This window comes from Ostrea edulis, chromosome 3 (assembly GCF_947568905.1).
Source record: "Ostrea edulis chromosome 3, xbOstEdul1.1, whole genome shotgun sequence".
Lineage (NCBI taxonomy): Eukaryota > Metazoa > Mollusca > Bivalvia > Ostreida > Ostreidae > Ostrea > Ostrea edulis.
Window position 1 is genome coordinate 34750819 of NC_079166.1, and position 16103 is coordinate 34766921.

The 16103-nt window shown below is 34.7% G+C and overlaps 1 protein-coding gene across 2 annotated transcripts in view; it reads left to right on the top strand.

The window, feature by feature from the left end:
- The window catches only part of LOC125675357 (uncharacterized), a 240366-nt gene that overhangs the window by 138530 nt on the left and 85733 nt on the right, over positions 1-16103 (top strand). For both annotated transcript variants that reach the window (XM_048912969.2, XM_048912970.2), the window contains 3 exons: positions 8589-8777; positions 8880-9074; positions 9176-9376. In XM_048912969.2, the coding sequence (XP_048768926.2) occupies positions 8589-8777; positions 8880-9074; positions 9176-9376 (585 nt within the window). The remainder of the gene's footprint in view (positions 1-8588; positions 8778-8879; positions 9075-9175; positions 9377-16103) is intronic.

Sequence of the window (16103 nt, forward strand, 5' to 3'; positions counted from 1 at the left end):
AATTAAAAAAGATGAACGAAAAGAGTAATAAAATAAAACAAAAACAAACAAAAAAAAAAAAAGAAAAAAAAACAAACAAACCAAGATGTTTTGTCCGATGTTCAAAGTCCTAATGTGGGGCTGAAAGGTTAAAAAGTCTTTTACTTTGACTGCCTAAATAATTTTCCCTTACACTTCATTTTCGTCAATCGTTGGAGGTGGGATGGGGTGGTTAGAGTCCTCTTCTATGAGCGCCTCATAATATCTTCATTTTCTGAATTTGTGGTGGTGTGTGTCTTCTACTATTATATCAGAACTTCCAAGCTGGGGTCATATGGGGGTCACCCAATATAACTTTTATTTGCATTACAAAATAACAAAAATGGATATTGTTATTAAAGGTTGGGGACAGACACTTGTCCCCTTCCCTTGATTATATGTGCTTGATAACGACGCATAATATGATAAAATCAATTATTACATTTTGCATTAGTACAATTTGCGTCGAGTTCAGCACGGGATGTAATAACAAAAATGACATAGGTATATAAGATATATTGAGCGCCAAATTAGCCTAAAATGAAGTAATTGAAAATAACATTATTTAAAGATATGTTTAATTTGTAATTATTGCGTGCTTTAAATGAATCAAATAAATATGTATTACCAATTAATGAGAGCAATATTGAGTTACTGTTATCTTTTATTGAATCAACAATATCATTTGTCTTAATAAGAGCGCGATTATTATAAGATCATCGGCCCCCTCTTTCTTTATCTCATCGCATACACTCGTACAGTGTTGTATATGCAAATTATATATACATAAGCAGTTTATGTACCTTCATTATTTCTTGATTTATAAATCTGCAACACTGACCAGTAAATCATAACATATAATGATTCATGCACAATACATGGTAGATATTATACTCTGATACTTCCCCTGATTGAAGATAGCTGATCGGCACGAGCTAAGTGTGTCGCAGTCTGTACAATGGACAATAGATTTACTGTTGGAATACAAATGGAGTTCATCGTTTTGTTTCATGGATTATGCAAATAAAGGGAGTTTTACTACAACACAGAGTATTTTCGACAAATGTAAAATGTAAACGTGCATCCGCGGTACTTTACAGATATTACGAGTAGATCCAGGTAAATACTCGTCCGCATTCGATGCTTTTTCATGGCTAGCGTACATGACCATGACATGTTTATAAGTACAGTAGCATTTATGTATTTTCATTTTGCTTGAAGTAAGTGTGAATGGTATAGATTTCATGACCGTTGCTTATTCCATTTTATCAATAGATAATAAATGAAATATTTATCCGCGTTTTTGTATAGTTTTGACATATTTACTGCAAATGTATGCACATTCACGTAAAGAAAAGGCATTCTATAGTCATTTATCCAAAGCTTTTAGAATGATTTACTACTGTACGATATGTTTATTGTAATTTTGAGCACTGCCTGGTGTTCTAAAACGTGATTTCATTTCTTCTTGATATCCTATAAATTAGTATCGGAGATTTACGTGTTACCTGTCGAAGCTACCCGCTAGGGTAAATCGTAGATACTGATGTGAAGTGAAGTATAGCAAAGCTCGTCCCCTTGTATACCATACGAACCCTGATACATATAACAATATAATATCCAACTAATATGGCGGGTTAGCAGAGAAATATGGCGGACATATAGAAAATATTATATTTATTATTTCATTTCAGCTTTAACACCCCAAATTTTACTTGTATATTGATCAATGGTAAGCCGCCCGTCAATCAAACTTATAACAATACATTGTAGATCTCAAGTGGAGTGGCATCTGCAGAACTACATTATAGAGGTGTTTTGATAACAATTCTATAGCATGTGGTGTACATGAGATTTTTCGAACTTGTTTGTTACAAATTTTCTAGAAAACACACCAAAAAATGTCTATTGTAGGTACTTAATTTCATTCACAAGTGAAAGTTTAGAGAAGTTCTTGATTGCTTCCACGCTGAAATGAAATCAATTATATATTGTCGAACTTACGAACAAATATTAAAGAAAACTGTTCTTGATTTTATTAAGTGGACAATGAATGGGGTGATTCACGTTTATTTAACTTCAATTACTCTGATTTAATTTTAGCACAAAGCTATTATAGCCGTTATCAACGTTGACCAGTTTATTCCATTTTGATTTGAACTATCTACGCAACTTACATATAATTATCGTAAGATGAAAACTAGCGGATCTTTATCTTTTACTGAAGGAATCTTGTCGCTTTGTGTAATGCGACACCGAAATTCACGAGGTGAAGGGATACTTGTTTGAATAATATGTCATGTAGACTTGATCCGATGGGTTTGGTAAGTTGAAGTATTTGTTCAAACATCGTTCATGATACCCTCAATTGAATCAGCAAACTAACAAACAAATCATAACTATCGTACAAAGCCCAACGGCAATTAATATCAAAATGAATTACTCCACAAATTACAAATGATTTCACAGTTGACAAATACAGTTGAAACAAGAAATCACCCCATTCAAACAATTCACAATTGCTCATGGAAAATACATCTTCATACTTTAAGCAATCAATATTTTGATAGCATTTTCCAAGAAAAAAATCCATACTCCGTGTGATGCCTTGTACACACACCGGGACACGTCGTCTTCTATGGGGGGGGGGGGGGGCTTGTAGATTTAAGGCTGGTACTTTAAAGGCGTCGACTATTGATTCTTATGCATATTTATCAATGGAGTAATATGTCATATCAGTATTGGGCATTATCATATATGCTATAGCACAAAATGTTAAAGAAAAGGCTTTTCAAAAACTGTTTATAATCATACACATATGATTTTGATAATAAAAACAACTCCATTTTCATTATTTTTTGCCTGCAAAATTCTGCCACTTAGGACCAATATATAGACAGTGGCTATAAACAGCCACCGTCTGGAAATTGAATTATTTAGGTATGAAAAGCTTTGTATTGAAGCAATGCATAGATTTTGTAGTTGCGATGTCACCAGATTACATTAAAAGCTATAAAGATAACCGTGAACACAACAAATAAATAAATCTATAAAGATGCATGCAATATCGTGATAAATATATTATATCTGTGCATATATGCACATATATCGGTATATGCAGATTGCATATCAATTATGTATTTGCTTCTTCTAACGCTACATGAAGAAGAAAAAACTTTATAGAATACGATAAATTAAACAGCAGTTGATAAACACATTATTAATGGAAAATTCAAGTAGTTCTCGAAAATTATGCCAGACGATGGGCTAAATATGAGAAAGAAGAACTTGATACAATATCAGAAAGGATTAAAAGTATCAGAGAATATTAAAATCCTGCATTAGACATATTAAAACAAAAGTATCTACCATATCTCCTTCTGTGTTTAGTAAACCAGAAGTGATAAAATAATTAGATACATGTAGGTTACATGAGGAATATGTTTTGGTTCCAACTGACAAAGCTAGTAACAACATTATCTTTGTTTGTAAGGTTCATTATAATAACTGTATTTTAAACGAACTTGCTATTAGTTCCACCTCTGGTAATCGTACTTGTCAACTGCCCTTTCATAAGATGAAATTCTTCAATACCATGCTTCAGTTTCAGTACTGATCAGGTAAACAGGGCCAGCCGTAGTCAAAATCAGTGTTCGAAGAACAGTCTAACAATCGGTATGAAGCACGCCAGACAGCATTTGACCTAATGATAGGTTGTATTGACAAACTAAAGCGTTGTAACGACCATATTATGTGCAAAATGCTAAATTAAAACCCCTGTCGCAACTTGTTTGTCAGTAACTTACCTTGATGACAAAACTGACCATACATAGAACAAGCCCTTGCGTATCGAATCAGTTGAGATATATAAACATCATATGTAGATGATAATGGAATATTGCTGCATAAATATGTGAAGTTGACGATGGAGAAACTGAAATCATCCCGTTTGTAAGAAAGTTGAGTTGTTAGTTTGCCGTTAATATCTGCTTTCGATAAAATATCTTAGTATGAAGCAGAAATGGACGACTCTGTGGTGTATTTTATTTCAAGTTCAAAGGGACATATCGAATCGACACATGAATGAACGTTATCATTGCTAATAAGTAAAACGGAGTCGATATATATTCCAATGTCCAATTGAAGGCCACATCAAGATATTTTTTTTTTCTTCTCATATAGAAGTTGTTGAATAAATTCTGTTCCATATGATTATAAAACTAGGCCAGCTAACAAAGGAACACAATTCGTGCTCATGGAAATTCCAACAGACTGTTGGAAGACTTCATCTCCAAAGACCACGTAGCTATTGTCAATGGGAACTTCAGAGTACTTCTGCGTACAATCAGAGTGGTGTATAACATAGTAATTTTTGAATGACTGATCACAAGGATGAATATTTCAGTGTTCCATTTTTATTGAGAAAGTAGCTGTCTATGCTGTCAAAAAGCCTTGCTTTTGATTGATCGTGAGGAATATAATATCTAATTACCAGTACGTATTTGTAGTGCATTATTATGATAAGATTAAACAAACGAATCCATGCCTTGAAATTCGATTTTAATTTCATTACATGATTTATTTGTGAATAACAACCTACAACTGTATTTTTTCAACTGAATTATATATATATATATATATATATATATATATATAGAGAGAGAGAGAGAGAGAGAGAGAGAGAGAGAGAGAGAGAGAGAGAGAGAGAGAGAGAGAATAGTTACTTTTCGCAATGATCGGTAAAAGTATAGGTAAAAAGTAAAAATGAAACACGAAGACGTTTAGTAAAGCTTTAGCGCTTTCATTTCAAATCTTCAGAAGCTTTACATTTAGTAACATAGCGACGTTACGTCACAAACAGTGGAACGTTAAAATTAAACAAATCTAGACGTCATTACATACTGACTGTTGAGACGTATTGTTCATTGTGACGTCATAGTCAAAACAAATTTCACGTCATAAGACACTGAACGTTAAAACATAGTGTTTATAGTGATATCATTATAAAGTAATGCGTGAAAACATTTTCATTTACAAATATGATAACGTTCAACTGAATTATTGAGTTTAGGTTCGAACATATTAATGAACATATCGCACGACATGTTGGCATTGACTTTAAATATCCGTCCGTTAAAGTTGTATTGTGATCCTTCCGTGATGTATTGGCAGTCAATGCCAACATGTCGTGCGATAGCAAAATTGTCTTGTATGTCATTACTTGTCCTGTATGCAAAGAATTTTATATTGGGGAAACAAGCAACCCGCTTCGAGCTCGCGTGCGGGTCCACAAACAGCAAATCCACAATCCGGAATACAGGCAAATTCAACTAAGTGAACATTTAGATGTTTGTGGACAAAAACAATTTAATATATTTCCATTTTACAAGTTTTCAGGTGGAAGTGACATTCAGAGATGTGAAAAGGAAAAACATTTCATTAATATGTTCAAACCTAAGCTCAATAATTCAGTTGAACGTTATCATATTTGTAAATGAAAATGTTTTCACGCATGACTTTATAATGATATCACTGTAAACACTATGTTTTAACGTTCAGTGTCTTACGACGTCGAAATTTGTTTTGCTTTACTATGACGTCACTATGAACAATACGTCTCAACAGTCAGTATGTAATGACGTCTAGATTTGTTTAATTTTAACGTTCCGCTGTTTGTGACGTAACGTCGCTATGTTACTAAATGTAAAGCTTCTGAAGATTTGAAATGAAAGCGCTAAAGCTTTACTAAACGTCTTCGTGTTTCATTTTTATTTTTTACCTATATATATATATATATATATATATATATATATATATATATATATATATATAGGTCAAACAGCTTTCTAGACTTTTTTCCGTTACGGATACAGGTATTTCACTGAAATTTACACATATACACATACGCTTTCTTTCAAAGAAATACAAAATCAGTTTGAATTTTAGCTGGATTGGTTTGTTCGTCCGTGACCTACATTAGGACTAAAAGTCCGTCCGTGACCTACATTAGGACTAAAAGTCAGACAAACAGTTCGGGCCTTTTTTCCTTATGGATACACATATTGCCCTGAAAATTAGTCAAAAGTTTTCTCTAGGGGGAATACAAGAATAGCTTGCGTTTCAGCTGGATTGGTCCACCCTTGACTTACTTTTTTAGCTAAGAATAGGTCAAACAATTTCTCGGGCTTTTTTCATTACAGATACAGATATTGCCCTGATATTTAGTCATAGGCTTCTTCTTGGAGGAATACAAGTTCAGTTTGCATTTCAGCTGGATCGTTCCATCCTTAACGGATACATATATTGCCCTGATATTTAGTTAAAGGCTTCCACTCAGAGGAATACAAGTTCAGTTTGCACATCAGCTGGATTGTTCATCCTAGACGGATACAGATATTGCCCTGATATTTAGTCAAAGGCTTCCTCTCATAGGAATACAAGTTCAGTTTTCATTTCAGCTGGATTGGTCCATCCTTGACCTACGTTTAAACTAAAATAGGTCAGTTTCCCTGGCTTTTTCATTACGGATAGAGATATTGCCCTGACATTTAGTCAAAGGCTTCCTCTCGGAGGAAGACAAGTGCAGTTAATATTTCAGCTGGATTGGCGCATTATGACTTAGAGTACTGGGGGTAGAAGTAGGTCAAACAGTTTTCCAGATATTTTGTTTTGGTATGGTCACAGGTATTGCTCTGAAATTTAGTCACAACCTCCCTTTCAGTGAAATACACACGCGGCTGAGTTAAAGCTTTCCTCATAAGTACCAGTGCTGTAAAAATGTACTTTACCGCACTGACCCCTTACATGACGTCACAATGAAAAATACGTCATGGTGAAGGTCATGACGTACATATCTACATTCCTTTTGCGGTTGGAAATGTCAAAATATTTTTTTCGTTATTTAACACCGCTGTCAAACAATGAACCACAATCGTGTAAAATTTCTGTCCAATGGGTTATATTAATTCTCTTTGATATTGAAATATTTTCAATTTCTTCTTTATATAACATACACGATAAAGTAATATCCATATTATATGGTGATCTTGATATCCATATTATATGGTGATCTTGATGCCCCTAATCTGCACGTATATAGTGACTTTCATAATGAACTCATTTGCATAAACAGGGTTTCCGTACATACGAATCTCATCATTGGCACGACACCCCGAGGTTTTTGAGTGAAAGATGTTTGATTTATGTGACATGTGAACTTCAGTGCAAAAGGAAAGTTAGGGGACCAAGTTGTGGCTTCAACAGAAAACACGTTTTTCAGGCTAGATTCAACTTCGAATATACAAAAATCGCCGCACCTTGCATATTCAATACAAAAATTAGACATGTTACAAGTCATGATAAACTTGCTCTCATCACTTTTCAAATTAAGAAATTAATATGTTTTGAAGTTATATTAACTTCAACTTGCATTGATGTTTAGATATCGTGCCAGTGGAACGATTTATACATACACGGTACGATTTTATCTTGATATTTGATCACGTGATATACAGGTGATGTAGAGACTGTCAGTCTGGTAAAAATGTATGGGAGGTCAATATGCACTTAATTATATAATACATATTTTTGTATATAAAGGTTGTGTGTATAGAATTTGTCAAAATTGATCTGTTTATAAAGCTTATTTCCTCTGACATATTTCTATGGCTCTACTTAACACAACTGCGCAATCAGTTCACATTTCAAACATTTCACCTTAATTGGTGCACCATTGCCTACTTTAGTGCTAAAAGTAGATCAAATGATTTTTCGGACTTTTTAACATCATAGATATATATTGCACGGATGTTGTGTTACAACCTCACTCTCAGAGAAATTCATAATCAGTTAACATGTCAAATGGATTGGTGACCCATGACCCACTTTAAGGCTTTTCTATTCAGACCGTGTGTTGTATCAATCCAGAGTGCATAATATGCTTCCAGGTTGAATTTCACTATCCGACAGGTGTATATCATACTGTTTGCAGTACTAATGTTAAATTTAGATGTACGTATTTGACTTTACAGTTAATGATAACAGTGAAACACAGGATCAAGGTATGGCCTTACAATGAATTACACAAATGAAAAGGTGAAGGTAACGAACCGTGATCAATCTTATAATGTCTATAAAGAACACAAAATTAAGAGTAGGGCAAACACATATCCCTGGTCATACCAGAGATGGGGTCAGGTTACCAAGAGGAGTAATCATCCCCTATCGACCAGCAACATCCCTCACGAACCCTATATCTTCTTTATGTAAACGGAGTAATCTGTATGCAAAAGGAATTGTTTTTGTTTTTTTAATATAGTTTGGGAATAAATAAAACATAATTAATATATTGATTTTATTAAATACCTAGGATTAGTAATAGTTTACTACTAGTCACTCACAAAAAAGACGAGTACAGTTTACAGTAATGAAATATAGCTTTGAACTTCGGTAAGTACTGATCCTGATCAGTATCATTACAAGGGCTTTAATCAATAAATGAAGGTGATTACTGTTTGATGTATATAAATATAAAGTGTGATGTGGTACCTTATCAGGAGTTTGATTTTCAGGAGAATCTATTCGGTGTGTTGTCCACCATGTTGAAGAAATGAATAGTAACGCCATCCGAGTCTGCGGAAATCAAAACGTGGGTAGACAAGTACACATCATCGTGGGGAAAGACGAAATCAATGATACTCTTGTCATCAATACTCAAGCTCGGAAAGGCATACAGATGTTCCTGGACGAAATTCCACCTGGTATAGATCAATAGATATAGCATGAATTAAATGGTATATGTAGATCAATATAATTTAGAGATCATATGTACGGAGTTTAACCTGGTTCTTGTTTTTACCTAGATGAGATCGATGTCATTCTGCAAATACAGGATTATTCAACTACACCATATCTCGAGAGCTATCTTAATGCGCAAAGGGAACGTGTAAAAAAGATCAATTTTCTTCAAGACGAGGATACTCCAACACATCCTTGGATATTCGTTTGTGATACATTCCACGAAGATAAGTTTCTAAAACTAAAGGAAACTTCGAAAGGTAATCCAAATGATTTCAATATACTGTTGATAATTTGAATAGATTTGTCTATTTACGGTAGTTAGATTTAATTTTCTTACAATTCGAAAACACTATTTCAGACCAAGAATCCATGCTCTTACAAGTGCACGGCCGTCAAACTATACCTATAGAGGCAGATATCAAGGATACAGGCAAGGACGATAACAAACAAATCAGTCTTCTATTTTGGGGAAATTCTAAGATTGACGATAGCTTGTACATGAATGATTGCGCAAAACACGAACTCCAAAGAATTATGGAATCGATTGGAAATGTTGCAGGTATCATACCATACATGTATGTGTAACTGTGCAAAGAAACATTTATGTGTGTATTTTACATCCATTTCTAGCTATATATTCTCCTGAATTCTTCTATGCTAAGTTACATGTTATTCATAATGAAACTTGACACACATTTTTCAGATGAAAAGCTTAAAATAACAAACAGTGATCAATCTCACAATTGCTATAAAGAATACACAATTAAGGGCACAGCAAGCATATACTCCTGGAAATGCCACGCCCCATGACCATAAACTGAGAACAAACTTAAGCCAAAATAATTTGATTACTTATGTTTTCAGATTTATGTAGCAAAGAAGTTTAAAAAACTGCAGGTTTACAAAAACAATTCAAGTCCCCGAGAGTCTCTACAGCCCAGTAGCTAAGTACTTCGTTACTAGCTTGAAAATACGGATGTATATTTAATTGCTGTTATAAAATTTAGAAATTCATTTCAAAATTAAGGATTATCTCCCTCACGCATAGCTCTTATCCTCAGACGAATTAAACGTACTTTTTGGCACACTGTTTTCCCCTATAATAGCTCTAAAACTTCATTGTTATTTCGGATTTCAAACATTTTGGTTGAGCATCACTGAAGAGACATTATTTGTCGAAATGAGCATCTGGTGCATCAAAATTGGTACCGTATCAATTTTACATTATGAACCCTCGTTCAAGGCCTCTGCTGGTGGACTGTTAGTCCCCGAGGGTCTCTACAGCCCAGTAGATGGGTACTTCGTTACTAGCTTGAAGATATGGTTGTATATTTAATTGCTGTTATAAAATTTAGATATTCATTTCAAAATTAAGGATTATCTCTCTCACGCATAGCTCTTATCCTTTGATGAATTAGACTCCACTTTTTTGGCACACTGTTTTCCCTATAATAGCTCTGAAACTTCATTGTTATTTCGGATTTCAAATATTTCGGTTGAGCATCACTGATGAGACACTATTTCTCGAAATGCACATCTGGTGCATCAAAATTGGTACCGTATAAGTTTTACATACTGAAAATTTTATTTGTTTACGAAAAATTTTTCAAAAGTTACTTGGATTTCAAATTCAGTCTTATGTCTATTTTCAGTTTATGGGCTTGGCTCCTGAGGTGGGATCAGGTGCCCACATATGCTATATTATAAGGAATACAGATGCTAAACTAGCCAAGATCGAATTCGAATAGTTAAAAGAGTATCTTACGAAAATGTTGGTGTTCTTCTGATAGTCCTTTTGAAATGTAAAACCTTTCACCAATTACCTTCCTCATATCAATAATACATTTACGGCTTGATCACCATAATTCAATAACCTGTGAAATTCTCATCGATCTATTTTTTATGCCACAACATCGAAGAATATGTAAATGTTTTTGTCTGCCCAATGTACAAGACTTTGCATTTGATGGTAATTTTTGAGTTGTGAGTGATAGGACTCACGTGAAAGGTGAATATAACGAGCAGTGATAAATCTCAGAACTCCTATAAATAATATACACCTATTTACTGGCTATGAGGACAATAGCAGGTTTATTCTCCCCCAAGACGAAAACTATTTCCCGAGGCTCACCGAAGTAGACTCTACCTGTGTCAGACATACCAAAGTGAAGTAAACTAACATACTGCATTAGCCTAAATGGAATCGACCGAGGTGATCCGAGGGGTTATCAGACTTTGACGTCACAGAAAAGGAAATGCGGGAAAATATAGCATCCGGTAAATAGTTTCGAGACTAATTCCCTTTAGGGTGAGATAGTTCAGAAACTATTTCACGGATAGCGTTATCCAGAAAAAATAGCAAATTTATTCACCTAACATTTATATAGCAAAAACATTCTGCGGTATAATAATACAAATAACTGTTGTTAAGAGATGTGAAAAGCATATTAAACACTTCAAATATAAGTGAGATTTATGGGGACGAAAAGTAAAATAGTATTTTATCAAGAAACCGGAAGTAGTCGTTTTGACTACCGACAGACTCAATATTCTTTTGACACTTTGAAAGAGAGTTAATAAACTAGTATAGGTTTCAATTTAAAAGAATTTTTTTGAAATTTACGATTATTTCCATCACTTCCGGTGACGACAGGAAGTGACGGTCGACATGCTCAACACCCTATTGCATGCTTACAAACAGAGATTGATCATCCCTGAATATTTGATGTACCTATCTTTTACCCTTTAAAAGAAAAATGCTCGACAAAATCTCGTTTGAGAAACAGAAAATCGTCCATATTTTCCGAGCGGAAGTGAATTTTGGAAAAACAAATAAAACCGCAGCAAAGTCATTTCATCAGCCATTATTCCTGAAAATTTCAAAAAAACCTATCCAGCCATCTCTGAGAAATCACTCGAAGAAATCGGCAAATCGTCATTTTTTTCAAATCCTTCCAGTATAGAGCGGAAGTGACGGACGAAAAAAAATGAAAGTATGTATACAATGGACTAATGCTAGTTGATCAACTCTAAAAGTTTCAATCGTCTATATATATTCGTTATTGAGAAACTGGAAAAAACAAAGTTTGAATTTGTCCACCCCTATCTTACGAACGGAAGTGAATTTTCGAATAATATTTGACAATACTCTAGACAATTATAGTGTCTACAATATATATTAAACAAAAGTCAAACAATTGTTTAGTAAACAAGATTTAAGGCATTGAAAAAGTAGAATTTGAAAAGTTTTTCCTTAATAACCGGAAGTGGACGTTTCGACTTCCAGTTGGGTCAACGGTTTTCAATACTCCAAAAGACACCAGATAAAGTGGTATAGGTTTCGATTCAACAACTACAACTTTAATTTTTGGATTCATTTTATCACTTCCGGTAACGACCGCAAGTGACGGCCGACATTATGAACTCCCAACTGCACGCCTACAAAGTGAGATCTATCAACTCTGAAAATTTGGTGACTCTATCTTACCGTTTCTGAGAAAAACGCTGGACAAAATCTCTTCCAAAAAAACGGAAATAGGACATATCTAAAGACCGGAAGTAAATTTTTAAAAAAATGAAAAAATGCCTGGGGTATTTTAATTCTCTATCATCCCTGAAAATTTCAAGAAAATCCATCCAGTCAACTATGAGAAATCGTGCCGACAAAAAAGGGGGGAAAATAATAATAATGATAACTAGACACTCGTTACTAGTAATGAGTAGGTCTTCCGTTAGACCACTTCCGGTAAAGAGCTTTCTATTCCTTCGAAAACCATTTAAATGTATCAGAAAATGTGCCTTAACAATAAATGAGAAATGCATTATCGAATTTTTTACTCCTTTCTCGTAACTTCCGCTGACGACCGGAAGTACTATTCAGATGCGTTTTCCTATAAATGACAGCGACTCTTTACTGTCTATATTCCCTGAAAATTTCACGTCTCTATCTGAAAGAGTTCTCAACAAAAAGAAGTAGACTAAAGAAAAAAAAAGTAGTAGGTTACTACCGACCGGAAGCGAATTTTGAAAACCAAAATCATCAAAATTCTAGAAGTTGATACTTTTTATTAAGACATGTGAAAATCATATGATAAACTTCAAATATAAGCGAGATTTATGGGGACAAAGAGACGAAAAGTAAAAAGGTATTTTATCAAGAAACCGGAAGTAGTTGTTTTGACTACCGACAGACTCAATATTCTTTTGACACTTTGAAAGAGAGTTAATAAACTAGTATAGGTTTCAATTTAGAAGAAAAAGTTTGAAATTTGCAATTCTTTCCATCACTTCCGGTGACCACAGGAAGTGACGGTCGACATGTTCAACCCCCTACTGCACGCTTACAAACGGAGATTGATCATCCCTGAATATTTGATGAACCTATATTTTACCTTTCCCGAGAAAAATGCTGGACAAAATTCCTTTTGAGAAACAGAAAATCGGCCATATTTTGCGACCGGAAGTGAATTTTGTAAAAACAAAAATAATTATAGCAAGGTCATTTCATAAGACATTATTCCTGAAAATTTCAAGAAAATATATCTAGCCATGTCTGAGAAATGAAATGAAATGGAAAATCGACATTTTTTCAAATACTTCCGGTATAGACCGGAAGTGACGGACGAAAAAATCAAATGTATGTGTACAATGGAATAATGTTAGTTGATCAACTCTACAAGTTTCAAGCGTTATCTATATTCATTATTGAGAAACTGAAAAAACAAGGTTTTAATATGTCCACCCCATATCTCACGACCGGAAGTGAATTTTACAAAAAATATTTCAATTTACTCTAGACATTTATAGTGTCTATAATATATGTAAAATTCAAATCATTAACTTGTTTTATGACCGAGATTTATGACACTGAAAAATGAGAGAATGAATAGTCTTTCTCTGATATAACCGGAAGTTAGAGATTCAACCTCCGGTGGGGTCAACATTTTTGGAGAATTAGAACGAGACCTAGTAAACCGATATAGGTTTCAATTTGAAAGAAAAAAGTTTGAAATTTATGATTCATTAATCACTTCCGGTGACGAACGTAAGTGACGGCTGACATTCTTAACCCCCCTACTGCACGCCTACAACGTGAGATCTATTAACTCAGAAAACTTGGTGACTCTATCTTTTACCGTTTCTGAGAAAAACGCTGGACAAAGAAAACAGCTAATTATCCGTATTTGCCGACCGGAAGTGAATTTTACAAAAATATTTGACGTTACTCTAGACACTTATAGTGACTATAATATATGTAAAACTCAACTCATTAACTAGGTTCATCACCGAGATTTATGGCACTGAAAATGAGAGAATGAATAGCCTTTCTTTGATATAACCGGAAGTTAGAGATTCAACTTCCGGTGGGGTCAACATTTTTTGAGAATTAGAGCGAGATATAATAAACCGAAATAGGTTTCAATTTGAAAGAAAAAAGTTTGAAATTGATGATTCATTTAATCACTTCCGGTGACGACCGGAAGTGACGGCGACAAAATATATTACCTGCATGCACCATAGTAAAAATTGATCTATCATCCCTAAAACTTTCATTCGATTTTCTTTAGTCGTTTTCAAGTTTACCCCCGGACAAAGCTGCTGACAAAAATCGGAAAATCGGAGGAATCTCACGAACAGAAGTGAATTTTGAAAAAATGAAAAAATTTCCTCGAGGTACCATCGTTCTCCTCAATTTGTGAAAGTTTCAGGAAAATCCATCCGACGGCTTCGGAGACGAAAGGGAAAAAAATACTAATAACGAGCTATAACTGTGTTGGGATGCCAACACAATTCTCTCCGAGGACCTCCCCATGTCAGAAATGGTTTTTGATGCCAGATATGCACTCAGGATCCTTAAAGAACCCTAGAAACTAAATTTGGCTGAAATCCGACAGACTTGATTTTGGCCGCCATTTTCTTCAATGGTGGCCATTTCGAAACATTTGAAAATTTATTGGAAGGCAATACTGATGCTAGAAATAAATTATGGACCCTCAACTGACCCCAGAACCCTAATGTTGTAGAGATTTTAACACTTTCAAAAATTTTAGCATATGGCGGCCATTTTGAAAATGGCGGCTCAAAAAAGAATTGATGGTGGAAATAAACTCAGGGTCACCAAATTACCCTAAAAATAGAATTTGGTTGAAATCCGACAACCTTGAGTTTTTGACGTTTTTTGGCCGCCATCTTGAAAAGGCGGCCATTTTGAAAAGTTGAAAAGTTGAATGCACCCCTCCTAGTGACCCTCTATCAGCTCACAAAGTTTGAAGTGGATCTGTTGAAGCACTTTTACAAAATCGGTCGGACAAATTTCTCACTAAAGAAGAGGAATAATAAGAAGAAAATAATAAGGAGCTATAATTGTGTTGGGATGCCAACACAAATGTCTCCGAACACCTCCCCATGTCAGAAATGGTTTTTGATGTCAGATATGCACTGAGGATCCTCAAAAAACCCTAGAAACTAAATTTGGTTGAAATCCGACGAATTTGATTTTTGGCCGCCTTTTTGTTCAATGGCGGCCATTTTGAAACATTTGAAAATTGATTGGAAGGAAATACTGATGCTAGAAATGAATTGTGGACCCTCCATTTACCCCATAACCTAAATGTTGTAGAGATTTTAACCCTTTGTAATATTTCGGTATATGGCGGCCATTTTGGAAATGGCGGCTCAAAAAAATGGTGGAAATCGACTTGGGGTCACCAAATTACCATAAAAATAGAATTTGGTTGAAATCCGACAACCTTGAGTTTATCACGTTTTTTGGCCGCCATCTTCAAACGGCGGCCATATTGAAAATTTGAAAAGTTGATTGCACCCCTCCTTGTGACCCCCTATCAGTTCAGAAAGTTTGAAGTGGATCAGTCGAAGTGTCTTCATATAATCGTGCGCACAAATTTCTCACTAAAGAAGAGGAAAAATAAGAAGAAAAGAATAAGAATAACGAGCTATAACTGTGTTGGGATGCCAACACAAATGTCTCCGAACACCTCCCCATGTCAAAAATGGTTTTTGATGCCAGATATGCACTCAGGATCCTGAAAGAACTCTAGAAACTAAATTTGGTTGAAATCCGACGGACTTGATTTTTGGTGGAGATTTTCTTCAATGGCGGCCATTTTGAAACGTTTGAAAAATGATTGGAAGGAAATACTGATGCTAGAAATGAATTGTGGACCCTCCATTTACCCCAGAACCCAAATGTTGTACAGATTTTAACGCTTTCAGATATTTCGGTATATGGCGGCCATTTTGAAAATGGCAGCTCAAAAAAAAATTGA